The 27,203-nt window shown below is 38.7% G+C and overlaps 1 protein-coding gene across 1 annotated transcript in view; it reads right to left on the bottom strand.

Annotated features, from left to right (window-relative positions):
* The window catches only part of igsf9bb (immunoglobulin superfamily, member 9Bb), a 110,505-nt gene that overhangs the window by 52,915 nt on the left and 30,387 nt on the right, over positions 1-27,203 (bottom strand). The window contains exons 3-4 of the mRNA XM_053477828.1: positions 23,896-24,042; positions 5,144-5,295 (exon numbers count right to left, since the gene is read on the bottom strand). Coding sequence (XP_053333803.1) covers positions 5,144-5,295; positions 23,896-24,042 — 299 coding nt within the window. The remainder of the gene's footprint in view (positions 1-5,143; positions 5,296-23,895; positions 24,043-27,203) is intronic.

The following is a 27,203-nucleotide window of genomic DNA, read 5'->3' as shown; positions in this document are numbered from 1 at the left end:
CCACATTTAGTTTCTCTTAAAAAAAAACAAAAAACGAAGGGCTATACATCAGCCTGGGTTTATCCGACCAAAAGGAAACTACAGGATTGCTTTAGTCACAGTTACTGAATGTATGCTGCCAGTTGTAGGAGTGGAGTAGGTAGGGATTTTTAACCTGATTCCAAATTTTAAATCTTATCTCATTTTAACCTGAGGACCAATAGTATTTAAGCAAAGCTGTAACGGTACAGTTAAATAAAATTACCTAATTAGAATGGTCCAAACATGATTGAACCATTAGTGATAATAACTATAATGATACTGATAACAGCTCTTAGTGAGGCTGATAATATACTGTACAGTAAGTGTTAGTATTCTATCTCTATTTACTATTAAACATTCCATTTAATCATTGTCTTATTTTAAACAATGCCATGATGTCAGGAGTCACAGTGGCTCAGTGGTAAGCACGATCTCATTGCACTTCCAGGGCTCGGGTTCGATTACTCCCTAGGTTTTCTACCACAGCCCAAAAACAAGCAGACTAGGCTAACTGGAGTTTCCAAAATTGCCCATAGTGTGTGAATACACATAAGTGTGTCTAAATCTTCTGGGATAGGCTCCAGGGCGCCTGCGAACCGTCACACAGGATAAAGTGGTATAAACAATGAATGAGCGAGTACCATGATCTCAGATCACTATTCAGATCCAAGGGAGATAAAATGTACAATCTATGAAAATCTTTAAATATGTAAATTCTTGAGCTTCTCTACTGGCAGTAGTAGATCAAGCAGTCAAGACTGTGGGATACTGGGTTACTGATTGGAAGGTCGGGGGTTCAAGTCCCAGTACGGCCAAGTTGCCACTGTTGAGTCCTTGAGCAAAGCCCTTAACTCTATCTGCTCCAGGCGTGCTGTACAGTATATCTGGCTGACCCTACACACTGACCCCGGCTTGCTAGCTGGGATATGCAAAATAAGAATAATTTCACTGTGCTGTAAGGTACATGCGAGGAATAGTTGAATTGTTTGTTTGTTTGTTTAATCTCACTTAAGTGAGTCTCCAGTCCAACGAGCTGCCTTCATCATGTGATTAAACAAGCTGCAGCAGAAGCCCTGACGGTTCAAGTTTTTTTTTATCTTGAATCACTAAATTACAGACAATTTTTTCCCTGTTAATCAGAAATAATTTAGATCTTCTTAAATAAACTATATGGCAAAAGTATGCAACAATCATGTTTCTGTTGAACTTACAGTTCCAAAGATGATCGCCTCTTTTTACGCTTTATGTAATGTCAGTCTCTAATCTTTTGGGAAGGGTTACCACCAGAAACTTAACTGTGGGGATTTCTGCTCATTCAGCCACAAATACTGTATATTATTGGGGCCACTTGTGATATTCTTCTTTTTGGATGTTTTCCTTGGACATTGTGTTATTAGTAGTTCTGTAAATCAATTACAGACTTTAATCAACTTAATCACAGTCATAGTCTGTTTCATATTTGATTCAACATTTTAAAATACTCAGATTTACTTGTATTATAAATGTACAATGTTGGAATGAAGAAAACTGCCAACAACAAGTTTTATATAATCTTAAACATTAGCGTTTAACAAATGTTAAACTCAAATCTTTTAAATGGGACCGGCAGTGCATGCAGTGGCTAGGTAGTATGGGGTGTGGCAACCCACCAAGGGCGGGGCTCGAACCCGGATCCTCAGATCCCAAAATGAATAACGCAGAGCCTTAGGCACCTGAGCCAAAACCTCAACATCTTATATTTAATGTAAGAGCACTATGATTATGGGAAGCCATTAGGGACAAACTTGCTCTTATGATTAATTAACCTTGAGGTTGCGATCAATCATATGCTTTAACTGGTTAATATTAACAGCCCTAGTTTCTAGGGCTCTTCCAGGGAACGGAAATTGGAGGCATCCAGACATTCCAAAGAATTGGGCTTTTTCAAATTCGTAAATGTGATGGTAAGATGGTCGTACGCAGACATATACAGTAGTGTACATTTACAGTGTACTTGTACTTGCTTTCCACATCTAACTTATGGGTTGCCATTATAGACAGTCAGTTGTTCTGATAATAAAAATACAAGCAAAACTGTCTCTTCTCTTTCGGCACTAACTAAAGCATACATAACACAATACTATACAATCCAAACCTCAAAAAAACTCATTATGCCACTTACACGTCACTCCTTAGACTTTCTCACTTACACTCCATATACTGTTCTGCCTTTAACCGCTATCGAAATTCTTGTTTTAAAAGATCCTGACCAAAAAAAGTTTCACTTTCAATATCTCCTAAAAGTTTAATTAAAGCTGGGAGTTTCTGCAGTATGCACAATAAGCTTCACTGGGTCAATCCATAATGAGAAGCATAATACCGGCAAAGGTGGGAAAAAAACTGAAAATATGAAATGCTAGGATGCTAAAAAAAAAACAACACATGATGATAAGAGTTTGCGCTGAAACAAGAACCAGCAGGGCATCCACAGACAAACTAATCAGGGAGGAAACACAGAAAAGGTGCACACACGTGATCAGCTTCTTGACTGAAGCATGTGACAAAACCCACGGGACTGTGGCGTAACCATCATCTGCTTTACACTAAAGGCTCATCTTGACAGTTCAGATCTACTCCTCCATAATGCATAATGTAAGACAGGCAATTAGAGAAAGGGATTGGATATTATGGCAAAGGATGATGGGAATAAGGAAGAGAGAGTGAGGGAGAATTAAGTGTGTGAGAAAGAGAGAAAGTGAATAACAGTATAAGGCACAGACTGACACTGAAAGTGCTGGAAACTGCTTTAAATCTGTCACTTCCAATTTCAGCTGTGGCAGCCGGAGCTGAGACACAACATAGGGATGTCCTGTCAATCAAGGGACAACATTAGACTGACTGTTCGTACAAGGACCTGCAGAAGAACTACTGACTCTGCTGATACTGTACCACCCAAATTCCAAGAGCTCATCTGATCAATATGGTGTATATCTTAAAAAAAGAAAAAAAAAAAGATAGCTTACACGAGACACAGAACGAAGTAGCAATTAGAAATCGTTCAAAGGATTTTCAATGACATGTCTCTTGCCTCGTCTGTGGATAACGTACACACATACACACACTCTTCGCTCTGAGTCAAGCATTGCACTCATGGGTGTTTTCAATCTCACAGGGTCACGGGGCATGAAGCTATGAAGCTGCAGATGGACGAAGAGCTTAGCACATGTCCATATGTCTGAGTCAGAGAGAGAGACAGAGAGAGAAATCTGTTTTCTGTCACTCTCAGTTTTGCGATAAGTCACACAGACACTGTCCTTTCCCTGGGAAAACATTCATGGCTCAATCAAGTCAACATGACAGCATAGCAAGGTCAATACTTCGGCATTTTAGTTCCCTTTCTGATCTCCAAAACAAGAAGGCAGTGGGGGTAAGGGGGCACATAGTCTTTTCCCTGATTTCTAACATTATTTACTAAGGATCTGAATCGCTAGGGGCCACCCGATGCAATGTCATCACAATACCTTGGTGCCGATTCGATCTGTACTGCTATTTTGTTAGCATCATGATTTTATAAATATCCTGACATAATATTAATATTTATTTAGATTTTGTTATAATTCTAAACAATTAAATATGCATAATTATGATTATAAGTTCACTAATCCTACATGTGGTGCAATCTACACTATTCACACATCAGTATATATGTGTATAGACGTGTGCATATACACTGTATATATATTCAAAACAATAAAAAAAAAATCGATTTTGGTGTCAGTGTTGCGATACATAAATTGCCACACAAAAGAATCATAATAAATCACTGAATCGATCGGTCTCTAATTTTTTATGTTAAAAGTTTAAAAAAAAAAAAAAACACAAAGAAAATATATTAATTGGTCTGCTATAACAACATTTACGTTTCTAGTGTTAGTGTTTAAGATATTATGATATAGATCAGGTCTTCCTTAAATTATAAGAGTTCGAGTTACGTTTATTGTACTTTACAATGGTGGGAAAAAGATTCTTTTAATGCTAGGTGGCAGTAGCGAGCCCCAGCTTCTAGCCAGCCATGCGATCATGAGAGTAAACAACCGATAGTCTACAATGTTGCCAACAAATCTTCTGATATGCACACAAAAGTATACACGCACAGGATGGACTCATTATCTCTACACTCTCAAACACCGGGCCTTTTACACATCATATAACCATTCTGTTACTCACTTTCAGTACAATACTCGAAATCTTATCGTCTAGCCTAACTTTAGGCTAATGTAAGAGTTCTTAAACACGCTTGAGGTTAAACAGGCCATTCGGTAGGTTAGGTGTACTGTACAGCCCTAACTACATTTTAGTAGTGGATTATCATCTGTGTAAAGGTTCTATGCATTTCCATGTGGATTTCCGTTGGGTTCTCCAGTTTCTTATCCAGTAGGTCGTATCCCCATCTAAGTATAAGATGGTGCGACATCCTGTAGTGGGCTGGAGCTCTATCCAGTCTGTATTCCCACTAAGGTCAACCATGACTGTAACCAGACTTAAGTGCTTACCGTTTAATGAAATGAATAAGTTTGACAAAGTCTGACTAGCTTTTCTAAGAGCCATTTAGCTAATTATGTGGGTGAGTCAAAAATTTATCGCACTCCGGTTATATTAAAACTTCTGTTTGCTTGCGCTTTTATCAGTTCATTCCGCTCACTGCTACTGTCTTCCCAGTCACTGTTGTGCAGGTGTGAACGTGTTACATCAGTTCATTTGTAACTACAGTGCGAGCAAAAATAAATGCCCCATGGATGCACGAAAGAAGAGCAGCGTGCGGTGATTGTGCCAACACAACCTATCCAAGATAGATCCAAGGGAATTGTGATCTTGCATGTTCATACTGTCGGCACTTCGTTTTAAGGTGTTAAAGCATCCTCCCTATAGTCCTGTTCTCGCTTCATCTGACTTTCCCCTGAAATCAGCCCTAGGCGGATGAAGATCACTTCTGATGAAGAAGTGAAGACAGCAGTGCATTCATGGCTCGCAGCTCAGGCAAAGTAATACTAATGAAGATTTTTGAGGTGTAATGTGAAAATGTATTTAAAATTAAGGAGATAATGACAATAACCAAGAGCTGAGAAAGGAAAGCGGTTCCCACCTTGTACTTGGCGCTGTCCTGTAACTGCACCCCCTCACGTAACCAGCTGACCGAGGGTTTGGGGTTGCCGAACGCCGTGCAGCTGAGAGTGATGCTGCCCCCTTCTTTAGCCTCGACGTACTGCGGCGGCGTGTCTGTGAAGGTTGGAGGAGCTGCAACACAAGTGAGAGTTGCTCACACATTAATATTCTACATAGACACCACTATCTGTTGCAGAGCGTTCCATTTAGTGATGACATGACAGGAACATTATTATAATCCATGCATATGTGAAAGCAACATTTTACAGCATGTATTCTCCTCAATTAGTCAGGAGTGTATACTAGGATATTAACAGTTTAAAATGTACATGGTGTGAAAATCTAATCTAAAAATACCACAGTTTCTCAGTTTAATGGTATTATTAGAATATTTAAAACCCAAGCCTGGGGTAAAAGCCAAATTAAGATTTTCTGAGAGAGTGTTAACAAAAGCGTGGCACCAAATTCTTGACAATGTTCTAATTAACTTAGATGAGAAATTAGCAACAAGCATTTTTTTATGATGCATTTCGATATGCATATCAGTATAAAAAAAATAATAATTTTCAAGATTAAAAAACAAGTAAAAATTTATTTGATTAGATGAAAGCGAATCACTGGACTTATTTAAAAAAGGTGATGATATGGGACAAAAGATGTAATTGGATTATATCAGAGCCATGCAGAAAGGGACAAGGTAAGAAAACACCTTTGTGGTTGTCGGCACAGCAGTGGATAGACTAAAGACCTTCTCTGACCTGAATATGCTAATGAATATATTGCAATATTTTATCCTCTTGAAGCATCTGTCTTGTTAGGCTACATAATACTAGCAAGTTCGAACTAACATACCAGATGGCCAACATCACGTAACACTCGAGAAACATAAGTAAATTCATGGAAACGAACATGTTCATTAATATAACATGTTCAGGTTTCACATATGATTTTTTTTAGTCTTTGCAGAGAAATATACGTTTTTGTCAGCTTAAACTAAAGCTAATAATAATGCAATGAGTAAAGTATGAATACAGGTATTGGGGTGTATTTTGGGGGTTAATAATTATTAATCTCTTATTAATTTATTTATATTAAAATTGAATCAAAGGAATAAATCAAAGCCAGTGTTTTATTTTATTAAGTAGTTTATCCTTTATGCCCCCTATAGCTGACCAAGCACTCACTTACAGTTCTCCGAAAATGTAAACTATTGTTCATAATTTTATCGATTAGAAAAATTCAACCCACAAGACATCCCTTCTCATTCGTTTTAACGATCTGATACTATTCAATTATTCATTTTTTCATTAGTAGTGTAAAGTTTCAACATTCCATACTCCCCTCAGATTACATTCAATATTTCTTTTTATCCTTTTTAGTGTATTAGTGTATTTACAGCATTATGATTACACCAGACTGTCGAACATTGGTGCTGGACTTAATACTGCTGATATCAGCCAAAAACAACTTGCTAAAGCATCCACAATCAACTGTGAGCTGCTTCTCTGAATAAAATAGATCAGTTCAGTTTAGCCTTAATTTGTCACATATACTGTACATTACTGCACAGTAAAATTCCTTATGCCTCATCAGACATTATACAGCGCGCCTGGTGCCGACAGGGTTAAGGGCCTTCCTCAGGGGCCCAACAGTGGCATAGCTGGGGCTTGAACTGTTGACCTTCCAATCAGTAGTCCAAGATAAAACAAATCTCCTTCACATCACTTTATAGAATTTGACAAAAACCATACCTCTTATAGGGGCATTAGTGGTTTAGGCTATGGGGTGCTGATGATATAGTCAAGAGTTTGAGATTGCCACTGTTGTGCCCTTGTGCAAGAGCCTTAACCCTATACCCAGACAAGCGTCACAAGGGGAAACAGGACTTATCGATGAAAAAAGATGATCCATAAGAAAGTAAAACGGTGGCTAGAGATACAGATGACTGGAAAGCGCTCTACATAACCTCACTTGATAAGGACGACCTAACTACCTTTTATTCACTCTAGAGACTAATTGGCATTTATTTCTTTAAAATTGCTACACAATATCCAAACTACAAAAAAAAACACATGTACATGGACACCATACATACTGTACATGTAGCTTAGCATTGAACTATCCATCTATCCACCCAATTTACATCTTTTCCTGTGCAGGCCTGGACTCCAACCTCAAGAACATTTTTCTGGGTTGCTACATTATGATTTTATTCACAAAAACACTTGCAAAGAAAAAAAAAGTGATTGGCATCGTTGACGAAGCCGTCGACCCCTAAGGGTTAAGACATAAAGCAGAGTACACTCATTGTAGGGCACTCATTGTAAGTACTCGATCAAACCCTATAGACAAATTGGAAATGTTAATAAGCCTACATCACATGTCTTTAGCATGTTTTTTGTGAGGAAATCTGAGCAAAGCCACAAAGAACTGGATTGAACAATGCAAACTCTATGCTAATGATAGATTTAACCTACCTTGCCCGTAACCCTGGGGGTATGAGTCAACAGTCCTAAACACCAAGCCACCGCGCCGCTGTATAAAACTAATGCTTTTATAATCTCCAGTAGGGCTGACACTGTACCACATCGGCCTGAGCTACAGTACCACTCTCACATTTTACATCTAATGTATTCTTGTAAAAACATTCAGCTTGAAGGTATCTCGAACACACGACTTTGCTTTTATCCAAACCTACAAAAACCTAAAAAGCTTTTCAGAAAGAAACTTGCACTTTAGCACACCTGGTGAGGTTTCCTCAGTCATCTTATTCTCCGAGTTAAAAGTGCCTTTACCCCGCATAGACAGGTACCCACACTGCGATTATAGAAAGCCACTGGGGTCAAACTTGGTCATATGGTTAATTTGCGTAAAAAAAAAAAAATCACATGCGTAAACGCATTATCATAAACTGAATAAATATTATTTGTTAAAAGTATGCTTCTTTTAAAATGATGTTTTCCGCATGTTTCGTTAACCAGCATGAAAAAGAACTGAATATAAAGATTTGACCAGATTTGGAATACCTTCATGTATAAAAAGTTATACTGACTACATTAGAGTTATAAAAGTGCTGACACCTCAAGAGACTCACAACTCTCAGGAGTGTATATCATTATAGTAATGAATTGTACTATCGATAATATATCACCTAGCCCTGTCCTTATGTAACACAATCTTTTTATAGGTTTATTATACATCTAAATGTAATAAAAAAACTTGTTTCTATTAAAACAGTAAGTCAGTAAAAAAAAATAGACAAAGTTTAATCGCCACTTGGACAGGCAAGACTGCAGTCGGAAATCTTTGAGGACGTTTTCTTCGCCTTAATTGAATGTGTGACGCGGTGGGAGACTGAGGCACGTTCTTCAGATTCACATGTCAGAAGAGGCGACGAGGCCGAGAGGCAAAGACATCTGTCTGCTCAGAAAGCTCCATCTGCTCGCTCTTCAGCTTCAGACACACTCCCACACTCCCATAGCACTGACCTGTGATGCCGACTAAACACCATCGCTCCAAAAACAGAGCCTCTCTTTCTTTCTTCAACTCACACACTCTCTCATAAGCATCTGCCAGAAAGTCTCATAGGGCTGAATGCCACAAGAGTGTGTTTTAAAAAGAACTGCCCTGGATGGGAGTTGTGTCGCAGCTCTACAGCCGCAGTTTCGTATTGATCTTACAGGCTGCTTCTGGCTCCATAGACTTCCAGTGATCCTAGCTGACACTAGCGCATGCGCAATACTGAATAAACGTGCCTTATTTTTCGCTGAATCAGACAGCGGATTCACTTGGCACTACACCTGCAGCGGGCAGAAATCAAAGCGCTGGTACAGCAGCTTCTCTGTTCATGCACAGCAGACTGTCAGACTTTATAGCCCCGCTTTCTCTGATCGCACACAACGCCAGGCTCTAGCAGGTTGTGTTTGGTGCCAGTCAGGCTGCACCTGCAGTGTCAGTAAAGAAGGCTATCTGCTGAGGCTAAATAGAGTTTTTTCAAACAAGTGGCCTCTTACTGCGCTTCTCTGGGTCTCCAATTATATCCTTCTTATGTCAGAATGCTTCAAACAGAGCTGCTGAGTTCAGATCATCTATGCATCACATAGAAATGGAAACCACGGCATCACCTATAAACCGAAACCTATGCAAATAGAGAGAGCTTGGCTAAAAGACTAATGTAAAACACTATATTATATATAATAAAAGTATAATAAATAGCTCTCCATCATCCAAATAACAGGAGGGGGAAAGTAACTAATTACATTTTCTTTGCTACTTTACCCGATTACAATTTTAGCCCCTCTGCACTTTACCTGAATAGTTTTATAAGTAGGGTTAGGGTAAGGGTTAGGCTTAGTAAAAAATATCTGTCCTTTCTACTTCACTACATTTGTGTGTGGTTTAAGCTGCCTTACTGAACCACATATGTAAGTATCATTTTAAGCAGTATTATCACCCTCCTGACTATTATACTCATTGCATGTTTTGCCTTCTCTCTGGGAAATGCTCAGTCATTTAGCAGAGACGGTGTGCCCGCCGCCCCCTCGAGTGGTGCAGCATTAATGAGCCCACCCCATCACCTGGAGCAAGTTTACTTACTCATCATCTACTCCGCTTTAGCCTGTATTCAGGGTCGCGTGGGCCTGGAGCTCATCCCAGGAAACTTGGAGCATGAGGAGGGGGGTACACCCTGGACCGGGTGCCAAGAAACATCGGGGGTTAGTCAAGGAACATCGGAAACTGACAAAAAACTAAATGGACAAACTAAAGGACCTTATTCTCACTTCATGCCCTTCGAAACCCTGCACGCACTACATCAGATGAAATCGATAAAGTGACTAAGTCAACCAGTGAAAGTGCTCAGGCAAATAAATCCCATCCGCACTCGGTCGGTTTTTAGTCATCATTATCAAATAACATTAATGCTAGCAAAGCACGGATGAGTTAAAACACCAGAACACCAAATGCACCACAGGCTGCCTAATAAATAAGTACTAATACTGGTTCACTAGGTCACAGACTAAGAACAACATCAGTGTGGAGATACAGTAAGTAGGTGCTTATCTGTTTTTTTTTTTTGGCTTTGTGTACAACAGTGATTTAGATCTGATGTGGGCAGCTATAAGAGGGAGTGGTGTGTTTAGAAAGGTTGAAAACAAGCTGTACAACTGCTTTCTGAATCAATTTCAGAGGTCAAATAGTGCTCCGAGGCAGACCTGTGGTAGTTCAGCCTTGAAATGACAAGCGTCTGAACAAACACCTCCAAGAACGGATATGATCAGATGACCAAAAAAACTATTTTACTTTCTAAATGTGACCATGTGACTACTGGAAAACAGACTTAAACTTGAAACACTGACTGAGATATGCCACTGTATGATGATAAATATTGAATATTATCACCCCCTGCAGTGTATGTCTCCGCTGCAGCCTGATATGAAATTAGAAGCTTCTATCACAAGCACAGATGTTGAGGCTATAATAAGACTTTGTGGTTACACTGAGCAGATACTAAAAGACTTTTAAAAAGCTGGCCTCCATTCTTGCTATCATGTACCTCACACGAATACAAACAGCTCTGCCTAAACACTAACCCTCAACAGAGATGTGTAAAAGTGTGTTATACTTTGTACTGCAAAGCTTTCATAACCTGAAAAGAAAGTCTGTTCAGTATGTATTTATGTCTCTTTATGACCACCCAGAGAGCACTGTGGTCTATTTAACTACTGTTAGTTTTGCTCTGTTTTCTTTTTTATTGTTATATTTAACTCTATTTGAATCAATCTGTTATGGTTATGAACAACAGAAGGAGCATTCATGAAGACAGGCAAACTGATTACAGGTAACACATAGTGAAACGTTATTATGAGGCTGTATCGGATGAATGGCTTATTAAAAGTTGACTGCATTTGATTAGAATAAAATGACTTAATATAGCACTCATTTGCATACTACATGTTTGTCACTGGCTGATATCTGAATGATAATTACTTAGCATAATCCGCTGTGCAGTACTATATTTTGCTACGGAATTGAAACACGCATACACAATCCAAAATCTCCCAGTGGTAAAGTACCCGCGCCATCATCTGCAGAAGTTCAAATCACAATTTATGCTGTAGCCTCTCGCAGCCGGGGGCCTGGAGAGAGCTGATTGGCCAGCCTCTCTCAGAAGGGTGGGGGATGGGTGTGGCCCCAAAAAAAAAAAAACGCTCTCACTTAAATCGCGGCTCTAAGCTAATCATGTGTATCTGTGAGCTCACGCAAGTAGAAGGAGCGGATATCCTCTGAGTGTCTTACGCCGCTCCCAACGGTGAGTGAGTGAGTAGTTTGAAAAGATGCTGTTGTCTGGTGGTGAAGACAGTGCCAGCCAGACCATGAAAACTAAATAAATAAATGCCAGTTGTTTAAATAAATAAATGCGATGTCATTTGTTTTTTAATTTCTTCCACATCTGGAGCTGGTTACAAATACCAGAGTATTGCCTATGTTAACTATACATGTTCTTGTGTATGGAGTAACTCAAGAAATTATACTTGTGTAATATTGCATTAAAATGTGTATACAGATAAAGAGAAATCAAGCTCGGAAGGATAATTGGTGGCTCTGATAAGAGTACTATTAGGCACTTGGTTGGCTAAGATGTCAGTGAAACTGGAAGAAAGCTTAAAGCAGAAATCAAGCAACCAATTCCATGCTCACTCACATGAACACATGGTAATAGTATGCAGCTGAGCTAATTGCAAATACCAGCATATGAGGGCACAGTATATACCATCCACCCATCTAGAAACCTCTGTAGTCCAACTAGGGACCGTGGAGGCCAATGGTGACCATTGTATTTACAGTAGTGCTGTGCACTTCCTTTAAAAAACAAGAGTGTTAATGCTGAGAGAAAAAAACAAACAAACAAAAAAAAAATAGCTGAGCCTCTTTCAACTCTCAGGGAGTTCCTGGTGTTCCTGCTGCTGCTGCTGCAACTGGCAATGCATTTACCTCAGCCGGAGGCGGCTCTTTTAGACTGTCTCCTCTAGCTCTGCCTGTTTCTCCCACTTTCTCTCTCTTTACCCGGCTCGGTTGTATACTATACGCAGATAAAGTGCATTAAATGACCCTAAAAATTACTTGCTCTCAGAAAAACCATAACAAAATGCATCGAAAATCACAAGGGAGAGATTTCATTGCCCTCTTCTGTGAGACAATGGCCCAGTGGAGAGCAGCCAGATGCTCGAAATAAATGTAAAGGCAGGGCAGAATCGAGCACTAGAGATGCCAGTAGAAAGAGAGATGAGATCTGAAACTGATACATAGATCTAATGACAGACGAATGTAAATGCCATATCTAGCATTTACAAGCAAGTCATAATGCGAAAAATTCTATTTGCTTAGGACTAATGTTCATCCTCTCACACTGTTGGCTCATATCTGCCTTCGATGCAGCATATCAAAAAGAAATGCAATAAATCATAGAAAAGTTTGGCAGACGGTGGGTGTTAAGGTTGCACTGGCCAGAAAAAGGTGCTGATACGAGCATGGGGTCCGTGTACACGGTGCTCATTTGTTTTTTGTTTTCATTTCAAAACAGTCTTGGCTTTAAGACAATATATACATATACATATAGGGCGATATATATTATTCTCCTTGGCTTGTTTTTTCAGAATCATTTTTTGGCTTGAACAAATGACCAAATGTGTCATAAATGTTGCATAGCTAGTAATAATAAAAGGAGAACTCGGATTGCTCTCAGTACATGACGTACACTCAATACAATTAAATCACTACATTATTTTTTAAAATAGCGAGGCGGACAATAAAGGAGGATGACGGCAAAGGAGGACGACACAGCAGCTTGAAAAAAATTATAAAAATTTTAGTTATATTTCCCTTTTATTTACATGTTCCTACAGCACCATCGAATTTTGCGAAATGCGACGTTTGTATGTGGTTTAAAATGCCCATAAATGCCCATTTTTATAGCTTAAACCCTAAATTTGGCCCCACATACTGTATGCGCCCAAAACACTTTAATCTCGTCTCTATGCGTTTTCTTTGGTTAGTTGCTGATGTTTTTGGGCAAATTAAGTAATAATTGAACATCCCAAGCCAAATTTTCCTCTATGATTGCTTTGTGTTCTCTCTACAGTACTGAAAAAAACTTATACAGCATCATATTTTATAGGGAAGTATAGCTAAATTTACATTAATTATTTATGAAATTGGTAAATTATGAAATTATTAAAATTATGAAATTACATATATTAGTAAATTAGTTGATTAAAATGAGATTTTTGTAAACAATTATTAGTAAGGTTCCAAGAAAAAAAACCTGAACAACTGCGGTCGCAAACTTTGAGACGTGACTTTGCGAAGGACGACTGTAAATATATGATCAGATTTTTATCAAAGCTTTTTTGAAAACAGAATTAAGAGTACACAGCGTGGTTAGAGAATATCGTGCAGGACAGCCAAATTGTAGTTACATTTACATTTAGGCTTTAAGTCACTTGTAATAATTTAGATTATTATTGGATTATAATGATAATTATATCGCAGTCCACAAGTCCACAAGTTTTTTTTTTATCTAAGACCACCCTTTATCTCATTAATAATTGATCCTAAGTTGTTCCAAATTGCCTCTTTGTTGTTTTAATTACGCGTAAGCAGAGCTCCAATCAGGCATGATCAAGGGCACTACTTGATGTGTGGATCAAGGGGGTGTACACCTAGCAAACTAGCTTTCCATGTAACACTAATTGGGATTTAACTCTGAAACCCGGAAGTCAACAGAGCTGATATTTTAAGGTGGAATAAGTGGAAATATAAAGAGACACTTTACAGGATTTTCCACCACCTCTATGGTTTATTAAATTTTTTTGGCTATGGTTATACTATGTTTTGTTATTTTGCAGTGGTGAGTTCTTTTTGTACTGAGTGAAAGAGAGACACTATACAAATACTGATGATGTCCAACTGGTGACACAGAGCAATGACTTAACTTTACTCAGGAGATGTTAACTCATCCCTAATGAGATGTAAAGAAAATGACATGACCGCAGTGCTAAAGTACATAAATGCATTATATTAGTCTCTCTGGTCTGCAGTAGCATTATAGGAGCTGGATGGTGTTGCTTTAATTGGAAGTAATTAATCAATGAATGTATTATGCATAAGTTACAAGGAGCAAAACCAAATCACACAGGCAATTCAATTGGCATTCTGAAACAAGTGTGGAAAGTAAAATCAGGAATCAGTTTTTTGTGTTTAAAAATCAGATCATCTATAGGTTTACTAATACTCATCGTGTCCATTGGAGCACTCGTTGACAGGAAAGTCATTAAAAGCTGTAAAAAAGAGTCTTAAAAAATATGACTTTCCTGTTCATAAAGAAGAAGAAAAAAATCACATTGGTTGTTAAATTGTCAGATTACTTATAAGTCAATTTTCTTTACCAGAAAGTGGTCATATTTGGTACAACACATGCCTGCAGCAACTGGTAAAACATTTGGGAGATATCAAATTAACAGAATAGTTAGATTTTTTTTTCAAGTGTGTCTTAAATCAAAATTGAGGTTCATATATAATACATTAAGAAAACTTTTGGTTGTTAGAAACTTCCCTGCTCAGCACACAGGCCAAGGGGTTTGTCGCCCGGAGCACAATGTAAGTAACTGGGACCATTTTCCATAACCATCGTTCTGTGCCAAAATGCATTCCAAAGTATGAAGCTTTTTCAGAATCATTGAGCTGAATCAAGTTGGTATGGTTTAAAAGGTATGATGTAGTCAGGACTAATTTAACTCTTTTTTTTGCCCAGAACTATCCATATGACTAAACATAACTGGCTAACTGGAACTAATAAGGAATGTGACTCTCTCTTTAGCGTCTACCTGTACAGATTGCCTTTACACCTGCCTGTCTTGACCTGACTTGTAATAAGTCATAAGACAAGATGATGATACATAAATAGGATGCACATACTTAAGGCAATTAAATACCACGCCGTTGTGCAGGGTGATGTATATCCACCAAGACGTTCACATTACAGTGTGGTCAAAGACTCATTTTTAAACACAGTTTACTCATCACTATCCAGTGCTTTACTGCTGTCTGTTGTGGACTGTGGCCTTCTCTATTGCCCATAAAAACCATCTGCAGAGTGACTGCAGCATATGGTCAGGCCCACTCAGCCGAATGCTCAGTGCTTACACCAGGCTGTGAAACCATCAGCACCATGGAGAGCTCCCTAAGTCGAGCTCAACACGATCAAATCTTCCTTGTTCATCTCACATCTGCACAACTGAAAGCTGTATCAAGCAAAGCCGTGAAGAATAAAAGGTGTGACCAGGTTTAGCAGATAAATTAGCGAGATGTTAGTGAGATGTTAGGTTTAGCAGATAAATTAGCGTTCAATGATCACAGAAATCAGAATCCGCCAATACTGATACAGATCATTGAGGGAGATCACAGGTGTGTCTGTGGGTTATGGGGATCTTCCATTGAATGTTTTCTATTTATTGTATGGCATTGTTCATTTATTTACTATTTATAGCTGTAAAAAAAATAAAAATTTTAAACAACAGTGCACAAATATGATTAAGATCTGACAAAGTATCATAAATGTTAAACTTTTATTTACTGAAAGGCAACATAGGCAACATATTCTTTTTTCTTATTAGTTTATGTAGATTATAAAGAAACTGAAACCAAAAGAACCTATGGTATACACACTCGCGGAATATCTTTGCACTTTATTTCTTGGGTCTGCATGAAGTTCACATGTTCTTCTCATACTTGTTGGGTTTTCTCCCACAGTCCAAAGGGGTGTAGAGTAGGCTAATTTGTGTTCCCAAATTGCCCGTAGTTTGTAAATGTGTGTTTGTGAGTGTGCTCGTGTGCCCTGATATAGATTGACACACCTTCCAGGGTGTTCCCCACCTTGTACTCTTGGTCTCCTAGGATTGGCTCTAGGCTTCTCGCAACCTTGTACAGAATAAGCTGTACTGCATATTTGCCAGTAGTTTTGAGTTGTAATTTATTTTAGTTATGTGTAGTCTCATGTAGTTCAGTGTTGTTTTATGCAGCACCTTGGGCATGTGGGATAATTGTTTCATTTCAATGTGTGTACCAGCTGTGTTCGATTTAACTGACAATAAAAGCCACTTGACTTGACCTGACTTGTATAAGTTGAAATAAGTTCCAGGAGTGATGCCAAAATGGCTTCTGAATGGAAAGGCTTTACTATACTTCCCTCTGTTAAGATTCAATCTGGATGTTTGTGAGAGTTAATGTAATTCTCCAAGTACAAAAAGGTCCCCATGCTCCAGAAATCATTTCACTGCTTCATGAACTCGGCAGCATCCCACACAAGTTTTCCATAATGGTAAAGATACCGAAAAGGCACTATAATAGTCATTTGCATGAGGGATGAGGGAGGTATGAGGGATACACATCTCTGCCATGTAGACTCATACATAACACTAATCTGATTCCGTGTAAGGGTCAGGCTAAACAATGGTGACCTTCTTGTTCAATCCCAAAGGATTACTGCTGACTTGCTGCCATGTTAGAGTAGATTTAATCACTTTGCTCTGTTCTCTGACCCTGCTACTAGGAAGTTCGTTTTTAATACTGCTTATCCATGTTTCTATGGCAACAGAAGCTCTCACTTAACCTAGGGGGATTTGACATGCATATAACTCATAGAAATAGTAATGAAGTTACCAAAATGTGATAATTGCAATTTTTCTCATATTAGCAAAATATGAACTGAGATATATTTTTGTTTTGAGTGTCAAAGGTCTGTGTGGGAAAATACAAAGTAACTGTGAGCTGAGCTGACACGCAAACTTGCGGACAGAGGTTGTACAGTACCACTGTTATACTAAATCAATTCAAGCTGGATTTTTAAGGCAGTTGAACAGTTTAACAGTACCCCAGTCGTGCTCTGTGCACTTCCCAGCATTTATTTGATAAAAATAAAAGACATGATGCAGGGTTGATGAGTTAATAATGGTTCACCTAAATAAATATAATAAATGTTGAGTCACTTAAAGAGGGTTCTGTCAGGGTTAACCCCTAGAGGGCGCCTTGGGCCTGAGACTCTTTTGTGTTTTTGAACTTCGTTTCCCAGAATGCACCTCGGTCAGGTGATGGGGTCACTCAACTGAACCGAGGTCACTGGTTGATTAGTTTAGCTATAAGAAGCCAACATGGTGAGTTAATCCTTTGTTTAGGATCTGTTTGTTTTCTCCTGAGCCTGTACTGTTGTGTTTAAACTGTGAAGTTAAAGCTGTTCTGTTTTGGTTTATATTATTAAAGTATTTAAAATCTTAACCTTTGCGCTTATGCCTCGTCTGCAACCCCACCACAACCGTAACAGGTTCTTATTACAAGAGCATATTATCATGTCTTGTACGGTTACTGATCAGAAGTCCCAGCACTGCCAAGTTGCCACAGTTGAGCCCTTGAGCAAAGCCTTAAACCCTATCTACTCCAGGGGTGCAGTATCCTGGCTTACCCTGTGCTCTGACCCCAGCCTCCTAACTGGGATATGTAAAAAAAAAAAAATAATAATTTCACTGGATGGTACATGTGACAATTAATTTTAATGACCTGAAACTTAAAAATTATGAAAGTTTTAAAAACTTAAAATTATCCAGTAGAGAAATGGACATTAAAGGGGTTCCTGGGAGGCCAGTGTTTTAGACCTAAAGCAGGCCATCTGATCATGACTCATGGGTACAGAGAAAACTTTCTACCGTGATGGTCTCCAAGCACTAGTGACACGCTGGAATAAGTGCATTAGTGTAACAGGGGATTATATAGACACATAAAGGTAGGTTTTACTTCTATGTACTGTTATTCTGCACAATCAAAAGTCCTGTTTTGACCTGCTATTTAGCACATTTATTGCTCTGAAGATGTTAACTGGGGGGTTAAAGTAATTGTGCAACCATAACACTTTGATATAAACAATATTGCTTCAAAAAGATATAGTATATTGTTTCATAATTATAAAAACCCTACACTATAAGACATTTTTACTCTCGAAAAAATTACAAGAAAAATCATGTAAAACAAACTCTTTTATTTGTGCGGGAGAACAGTAACCTTGACGTGCCTTCTTTTTCAGCTCAGAAAATCATTAACTGACTAACTAGTTCAGCTTCGTTGTTTATGCCTCACATACCCTTAAGCGTCTTAATCACTATAGCTCACTCAGGCATTTCAAATGCGTAATTCAGTGACTAAAGACAGAAGCTAATGTTTACACACACGCTAATCGATGGCGTACGAACATCCCCCCATATGCGTGCATTTACACACATATAGTACACATTCACCTACACACGTCTCTAGAGTGCCTGCTCCCTGCAGCATTACATCATCCCCCCCCCTCCTCCCTCACACTCGAGCCGCTGGAAAGCATGTGTGAGGGTGAGAATATCACAGGAACGATATAACAGTGGCGGTGGCATCTCTGAGACGGGGAGCAGCAGCTACCGGGGATCAAAAGCTCTCAGTGACAGCCTGGAGGAGAAGCACTCACTGTGCCAAGCAGTAAGCGCTCCACAATTAGCACGGCACAGTCTGGAGCTCACCTCTTCGCCCGTCACTGTGAGGATCCCTCTGCCAGGCTGGGGGAATTCATCGCCGGGACACATGTATGTATTCATAAGGTTATGTAAATTCCTGTTTTTCAAAGCACAGCAGGATGCAGGAATAGAAAGAAGACTTTTCAGATCAGCGTCACATTATTAATGGCATTAATTCCTCGTGCCAACGCTGATTCCATGGCAGAAATCAAAGCTTGTATTCCAAAGCAAGTGCTTCTTACGAATAAAGGCAACATTTTTAAAGGATTTTTTACTAGACACTGGTTCACAGCAGGAGTTTTCAGCTAGTGGGTATTTTCTTCTTCTGAATCAAAAACTGATACTTTTTTTGAGGGGAATTTTCAGAACTGCCTTATTTAAAAAGGCACATGATGTTTCTTGTTAACGCTCGTCAGTGTTGCCAGTTTTTCAGTTTTCCCGCAGGCTACTTTTGCCTCAAATTGATTTCTTTTTTTTCTCTCTTTTTTTTTTTGATCAAGTACAATTCTGCTGTAATCCTTCCATGGAACAGATTAGGAAGAAGAAATAGGTTAAACTGCTTTCAGGTCACAAATTACTTATGAACTGAGAAATGGCTGTGCCGGAGACAACATCACATCAAGGACAGTTGCAATGAGCGATCACGCAAAAAGACAAATGAAAAATCCAAAATCCAGATTATTCAGAGCATTCCTTAAGTTCCTCCTGAACCACAGTGATATACCAGTGCTGTTCTTGGAGTAAAAGGGTGGCACGTAACTTTTTATCCATTTATACTGTAGTAAGCTATAGTTAGAAGCAAGTTAGCTCCTCATATCTCTTACATTAAAAAGCAGCTTCAAAATGGTTATTGCTTTACCGACCTTTCTTTTTCTGTCTCATTAGAAGAAAATGCAAAAAAATGCAAAAAAAAAAATGCAACTAGTCATGTTCAGGAAATACCACAAAGCATAATCTTATCCGTCCCATGTCACAAAACAAAACAACTACTTTAGTATTAAGTGTTACAAAGCCCTGACACTACATACACCATAAATATTAACATTAATATGTGTCCTTAGAGGAAACTTCCCCATATCAACAATGACATGTTCCAGTAATCCACTTAAGTGTGCACGATGTATTCAATTGTGATTAATATAATCATCTGCTTTGCCTTGGAGCCAGAACCATTGTTAGAAAAATGAATCAAGGTTTTCTCACAAATCAGTATTTAACAATTTTTATATAACTCTGATCCAATTAATCAATATTAAACGAGAGGAAGTGTAATTATACTGAATATCATGAGGGCACAGCTTGAGCCATGCTCATATTCAGTACAACAACATGACCTTAAGGGTGATATTGTGATCAATTCTGATTTGTTTTTGTATTTAATCAGTTATTTAACTCCACCAATGCATATCCTTCCACGACTGGTGGACCTAGCATTGAGCTGGTGACTGATAGGTAGAGCAGGACAATTAGTGATGGACAGATTAAACAGGGGGTAAAATTAGTTTGGAATTCTTACTGGTACGATGTAGTCAAAAGGTGAGAAGAAGAACACATGAAGGTGGTGGACAGTCCTGTAAATCTTATAGGTTTCTCTTTACAATATCAGATAGGTTTATTTACGAGTTACGGGGTTACATCCCAAATAGCATAAAATGGAAAGCAAGTGCGCGGTGTACAATAGGGTGTACTATCCACTTGTTCCACATGCCCTTGATCGTGGGTTAGAGAGGGCGTGGAGAATGTATCCAATGTTGAAAACATTAAAGTACTTTTTGTAAGTCGCTCTGGATAAGAGCATCTGTCAAATGCCTAAATGTAAATGTAAATGTAAATGAGAACAAAAAACAACAGAACGACTTATAGGCAGTTATTAAAGAGACGAGGTTTGGTTTAAAATGACAACATTAAAAAATGTCTTTTGTTTGTGTGCCTGGTTTGCATGTTGGTTTTGGCAGGCAGCTGATCTCTCTCCTCTTTCCAGTGCTGAGGACCGTACCGACCTACTTTTACCCATGATGGTGACCGATAGTGTACAGTAGTCAACGATTATTAGAGCACCTGTGATGCAGAGTGATACATACAGTACGGTATAGATAAACGTCCAAGTGCTGTTATGCTCTATTATTAATACTCGTAGAATGCCTCGTAGAATTGTCTAATCAGATTACTCGGTCGAAACTAACTTTTGTATAAAGAAGAATACAGATCTTACTTGTCTCGTTGGTGCCTTAATATATGGACAAACGTTTAAGATTTTATAAAAGCAGTTATTAATTTTTGCATAAGGTGTAATAATGATGCTTCTTTTAAAGGAGGTTGTGGACTTATATTAGGATATTGTATGCATGATTCATTCTTTGCCATCCATGCTCTTATGCAGTGTTTGTCCATCACTTGGGGATTTTTTTTACTCTATGTGCATCACAGGTCATCCTGCTTTATAAAACTTTCCATCTTAAAAATAAAAATGCTTTACTTTTTTTTATCATTCTAGTGCGAGATCAGCAATAATGATGTTTACAACTGTTTTCAAAAGCAATGGATTCTGATTGTAAGCTGATTATTTACAAAGGTATCAAATCTAGATTAAAAAATCTATTTTTTTTACATGGAAGAGCCAGAAATTAGGTGATACTGTAGCTCAATGGAACCTGCTGTGGCAAAAGGGTTACCGGAGCTGTTGACTGCAGCTCTTACAGACAAGCACTGATATTAAAGTGCTACTCACACTGCAGGGAGCACACACACTCACACACTGCAGATTAGCTGGCCTCTCAACAGTCTACCTTGTCTGTGCTAACTTGCCAGATTTAAGACCAGACACCAACTCACAAACACACAGAAGTCCCACACACACACACACACACACACACACACACACACAGGCTGGCTGGTGCAAGGCTCCTGTCGTCTCCTTGCTTCGCATGCTGTCACAGAGCTTAGCTGATAAGACCAAATCAATGGTTTTCAATTTGGCCCCAGATAGACAGCCAGTGCTGCTGTGGCTCCACAATTCTGCAGCGGCACACTGACGAGATTTAGCCATCCAGATTTAGACAAGTGATCCAACATCCTCAATACCCAGCCGCAATAGGCAAAATCTGTCTACTTCCACGTGCAATTGCGGAATTAGATTTCTCAACAGATGTTTGCAAGGGGTTTCAGCGCACTGATGTCCATCAAGGCAAAAAAAAACAAAAAACAATGCAGAGACGGCGGAGCCGAGAGCAGTTCTCAAGGCAACAGCAAGCAGGACTGAACAAATATAGTAATAGAATTCTGTCCATGTGTTCACAATGTTTGTGTTGCAATTGAAAATGGCAATTTATGTGCTTAAAACATACCTGAAATATTAAACCGTTACCCATAGGTCATGCATTGTTAATAAAATATTTCAATTTCATCGAAGCATAAAAAATGGACAGCTGCAGAAACTGAAAAACTCTTATTGGCGGCTACAAGCTGTCACATAAACGGTAATGTGTAACTCAATAAATTGTAAATCTATCGATTAACCATAACATCAAAAACACCTTCCCGTTGTGCTGCCAAAACAGCTCTGAGCCGCCAAGGCATGGACTCCACAAGACCTCTGAAGGTGTGCTGTGTTATCATAAAACTCACTCTAACTCGCTTATTCCCTATACCGCTTATCTTGTACAGGGTCTTGGGAGACCTAGAGCCTACCCAGGCGGAGTACGCCTTGGACGGGGTGGCAATCCATCACAGGGAACAGTCACAAGACTTAAACAGTAGCCCCCTATCCAGGCTTTCAGTGGTGTGCTAAGTTGGCAAAATTTCATCCACACTACATTTCAAACCTTCCCCCCCCCAAAAAAGGGATAATTTTTAGGGAAAATTTTAATATTTAGGATAATTATTCAGTTAGCCTACTTTTGTATTCTTTTAACAAAAATACATTCCAGCTTGGGACTCTCAAGGTGGCATTTGTGAACTCTGCATGTACTTTCCTCTATGAATATGGTTTTCATATCAGCTACTATGAACACTGCAGTGTTGATGCTAATATACAGTCACGTGTAAAAGTTACTGCCCCTCTTTCAATTTGAAATGAAAATCATCGGACTATAGTGGGTCTGAGGATTAGCCAAATACAACCTCAAAGGAACAACAGAACTTTTTTTCACCATGCTATTATTTACTTAACCAAAATATTATGTGGGCAATACCAAGTACACCCATGATTCAATAGCTTGTAGACCCAAGGTGTGAAGGTATTGGTCTCATTTGTCCATAAGATGTTGTTCTCCTTAGTCATTCTTCCTTTTTTTAGACAGAAGCGTTTGAAAGGGTTGCTTCTCTTGGCAACCCTTCCAAACACACCGTACTTTTTCAGTCTTCTTCTGATTGTGCTCTCTAGGACTTTAAGATTTAACAAGTTCAGTGACACCTGTAGGGTCTGAGATGTAGGGTTGTTTTGTATTACTTGGGGTGAATGTGCTGGGATGTCCACTCCTGGGCAGATTGCCAATTATCTTGAATGCTTCCTCATTGTCAGTGATCTTTCTTTATGTAAAATGTTAAACTCCAAATTGTTTGGAAATGGTTTTATAACCGTGTTCGAGCAACAGGAGCTATCAGAGCTGCAAACTGCCAATACTTCTGCTTTTATACAGTAGGGGGCTTCACACCTGTTAATAATTAATTAATCATGGTCTGATGATTTGTAGCACCTGGTTGCAATTTACCCTCGTAAATCCTATGGAAGCAGTAAAAGGTACTTAGTATAGCCTGTATGGAACAGTGTAAAAACGTTATACGCTGGTGTTCGTCGTATTAGGTTGTATTTAACTAATACAGAGAGCTGTAGAATTAAAAAAGGGGGCAGTAACTTTTCACATGACTCTATTTACCCAGGATTGGGATGCAGCACAGCAGCAAAGAGGGAAAAAGAGTGTCTCTTTGTTTTCTTTTTTTTTGTATATCATCTATTATTTGGTATAAGTATACTCTAAAAACACAATGCTAATAAAAAACATTACAAAAGCCTCTGGCTAACTACCGGGTTTTTAGACCCAAACCAAAGTTTAATTAATATAAGTGATAGAACCATCCTGCCGGCTGATTATAACCTTATCCAGGACAGAAATCCAGGGCTCATTAGAAGTCCATGACTCACCATTCACTGTAAGGTGCACCCAGCTGCCGTTGTGGAAAGTGTCGTACTGCTGCTCCAACATCAACACCTTGCACTCGTACCAGCCCTGATCATCCGAACGTACCCTCTCGATCCGCAAAGATGACTTCCCATGCAGGCTAGCTCTTCCTGAGATAGGGACATAGAACCATCGCGTTTTAGACTTTATTGAAATTCAAAGACAAATTCACACATGCATGTGTTAATGTGTATACCTCGAGCAATTTTATTGGTAAAACCCCTAATTGCAGTTGTATTTTTGTGCAGAGAAATTCACAGTACGTTTAAAAACTGAAATTCCATTGCACTGAAGTTCATTTGACTTTGCAGTAACATTGTAACTGCTATGGTACTAGCAACTTTAGCTCAGGGGCTTGAAACTTGACTGGGAGTAGCAACTCAGAGGCTTTAATATACAGGACATAGAAACCAAAAGTCTTGGTGCTTATATTCTTGAAAACTGCCCAGGAGTAACAGCTCGGGGGTGTGAACATTGTGTTATGCCTCATCAATCATATTATACTCGTGCCGAAAAAAGTGTTCCAGCTACTGTGGGTGGAAAAGTGGATTTTCAGATTGGATCATATAATAGCATTCTTCATAATACCTAATGCTTCTTATCTCTCGATTCATTTTTAGTTTTTTTTGTAAATATGCATGCACATGTAGCGTCCATAACTTTTTTAAAGTCAAATCTTTGAATAATCTTAATTGTCATTCAGATACAGTAAAACTTGGCCAAACATTAAAAGACATAAACCTGAAAAAGTGTATTATTCTAAAATGCTAAATTGTCCAGATATTGCTATATGAATTTCAAACAGTTACAGACACTACACATTTCTTGCTTTTTAAGCTTTTACCAAAAAAACAATTTAAGCAATACTTTTTACAGGTCGTATTCTTCTAGAGGCTTACACCAAATGTAGTATCAATGCTCATAAAGAAATATAAATAATTAGCATTTTAAATTCAAATATAAATAAAGTTAAAGCAATACAATACATCTATGTACATTATACTGTATATTGGGGCACATATACCATCATCTCTCCAAACAGAGTAACTTGAAATTTTTAGGGAAGCAAGATCAGTCCATGTTGCATAAACTTCAAAAGTACAGTAGCTTCTTTGGCACACACATTTTCTGTATTATACAGTATGTATAATATGAAAAATGAAATCAGCACCAATACTGTGTTTTGGCCGACTGCTTTTCTTTGTGAGTTCAGATCCCTGGTCGAGCTGCTCCCTGTCAAATGTTTTTGATGTGCCAGACCAAATATGTTTTAGCTTTTACAGAAAAGCAGCTTAAATATTTAATAATCATTGTAGTCTGATTGATTGTATCCATTTAGACTAAGCAAACATATGCTTCAGGCACCACAAAAACGTTAGCTTTGCACAAAATGGGAAGAGAAAGTCTACTAGTACAGTAGTTCAGCTGAGAAAATGAGCAGCAAATTTTCTTGTGCCCTGCAGATCAATAAATCAGAGCTGTAAATGGGTCACAGCTGCTCAAGAACAATGGAATGTCTTGGGATGCTTTTACAGCAGCGATAAAGAGGTGACAGAACCACAGGACCAACAGTGACACATGCTGTTGGTTAAAGATAGTTCTCTGGTACAGACATGCTAAAGGTATAATAAAGGTCAAAACAACTTCAGGTGTTCTGCTAAGATACAGTATCCCTCACAGACTCACAGGACTCAGAAGACTACATCTTCTAAACCAATATACATCGATCGGCCATACAGTAACATTAAGACGTCAGGTGAAGTGAACCACACTGATCACCAACTATACTGTATGTGAGTAAAGTGGTGACAGGATCATGGATATCTAAGGCTCACCCACACACACGGGAAGCAAAGGCCAGCCCTTCTGGTCCAATCCCTCAGAAAAGCCAATGAAGCACAAAATCGACTGAAAAAAGTTCATGCTAGCCTCGTTATAAGGCACCAGAACATCCTGTGCAGACCTGGCCTCCAAACCTCCCAGATCCCAATCTGACTGAGCACCAACGGGATGCACCAGACGAACGAGTCCAATCAACAACGGCCCCTAGATCGCAACCCACAGCACCCAAAGGATCCAGTGCTAACAACCTGGTGCTGGACACCCCAGCTCACCCCCAGAGGCCCTGCAGAGGCCCACCCCAAGGGGCCAAAGAAACCTTGTAGCAAAAGTAGAACCCAAATCCTAGGTGGTTTCAATGTTAATGTTATGGCAGATCCATTTATTTTAGCATATGTTGAACAAAACACACCTCATGGACCCTCCCACACATTACATTTTAAAATGACATTTTGAATTCATACAGTAATTTATTATAGTTACTGTTTTTCCTGTACAGAAGATTATTTTGCAGTTTTCATTACAGTGTGTTTATCTTACAAAACTACATCACTAAGGTGATCTTTCCTTTTACAAAACAGCTTTTTGTACAATAATTTTTTCCTTCAAAGCGGATGTATATTAAAGCCTCTGCTGCGCACAGATGTTTAGACACCAAGGAGACCAATGAATGCATCCTTTGTATCATGGCTACGTCACTAAAACTGGCGTGTCAAATGGTTTGCTTTAGAACTATTAAGTTAAAACACTCCCAATTAAAGCAGATAAAAGAACAGGCCTGTTTACAACCCACTGACTAGACTGTTTAGCATAAGATCTTTTCTGTTTTTTACAGTGAACTCTAAACCGGCTCAAATAATGCAGCACTGTGAGTGACCGTTAAAATGAAAGGCAGAGCCGAATAAATTAAATAAAAGACTGCCTATGTCGACATCAGAAGGCCAAACCATTTTATTCTGAATGTAACACACAGGCCTGTGTTCGAATACTGTATGCACTATGGGGCCAGTTGTATGGAGTGGTTGAGAACCATGTAATGAAAGTAAAATTCACACGAAGCATAGTTAGTAAGAAAGAACTAAAAGAAATCAGAATACAGCCAAATTACTAAATTGTGTTGCTTCGATGGTTAACATAAGCATCGTTAAAAGGAAGAAGCTCAAGATGCTCAGCCAAATTACTTTCATGTAGAATTTTATTAATATCATAAATTAATATCCTGTTTTGCCTGTTTAAAGTGAAGTTCGGTCTGATTTTCTGCATTCCTCCTTAAAAATCAGACAAACAGTAAAATCAATAACGCATAAAATAAAACTAATTTTCATTTCAAAACAAACCAGGAAAATATTATAAGAATCAGAACTATAACACTAGTCACACAAGTCGCATTTGAAGCTCCGTGCTCAGTCATGCTGTTGGGGCTTTGAACGTC

This window comes from Clarias gariepinus, chromosome 19 (genome assembly GCF_024256425.1).
Source record: "Clarias gariepinus isolate MV-2021 ecotype Netherlands chromosome 19, CGAR_prim_01v2, whole genome shotgun sequence".
Taxonomy (NCBI): domain Eukaryota; kingdom Metazoa; phylum Chordata; class Actinopteri; order Siluriformes; family Clariidae; genus Clarias; species Clarias gariepinus.
This window is presented reverse-complemented; position numbering and strand designations above follow the sequence as displayed.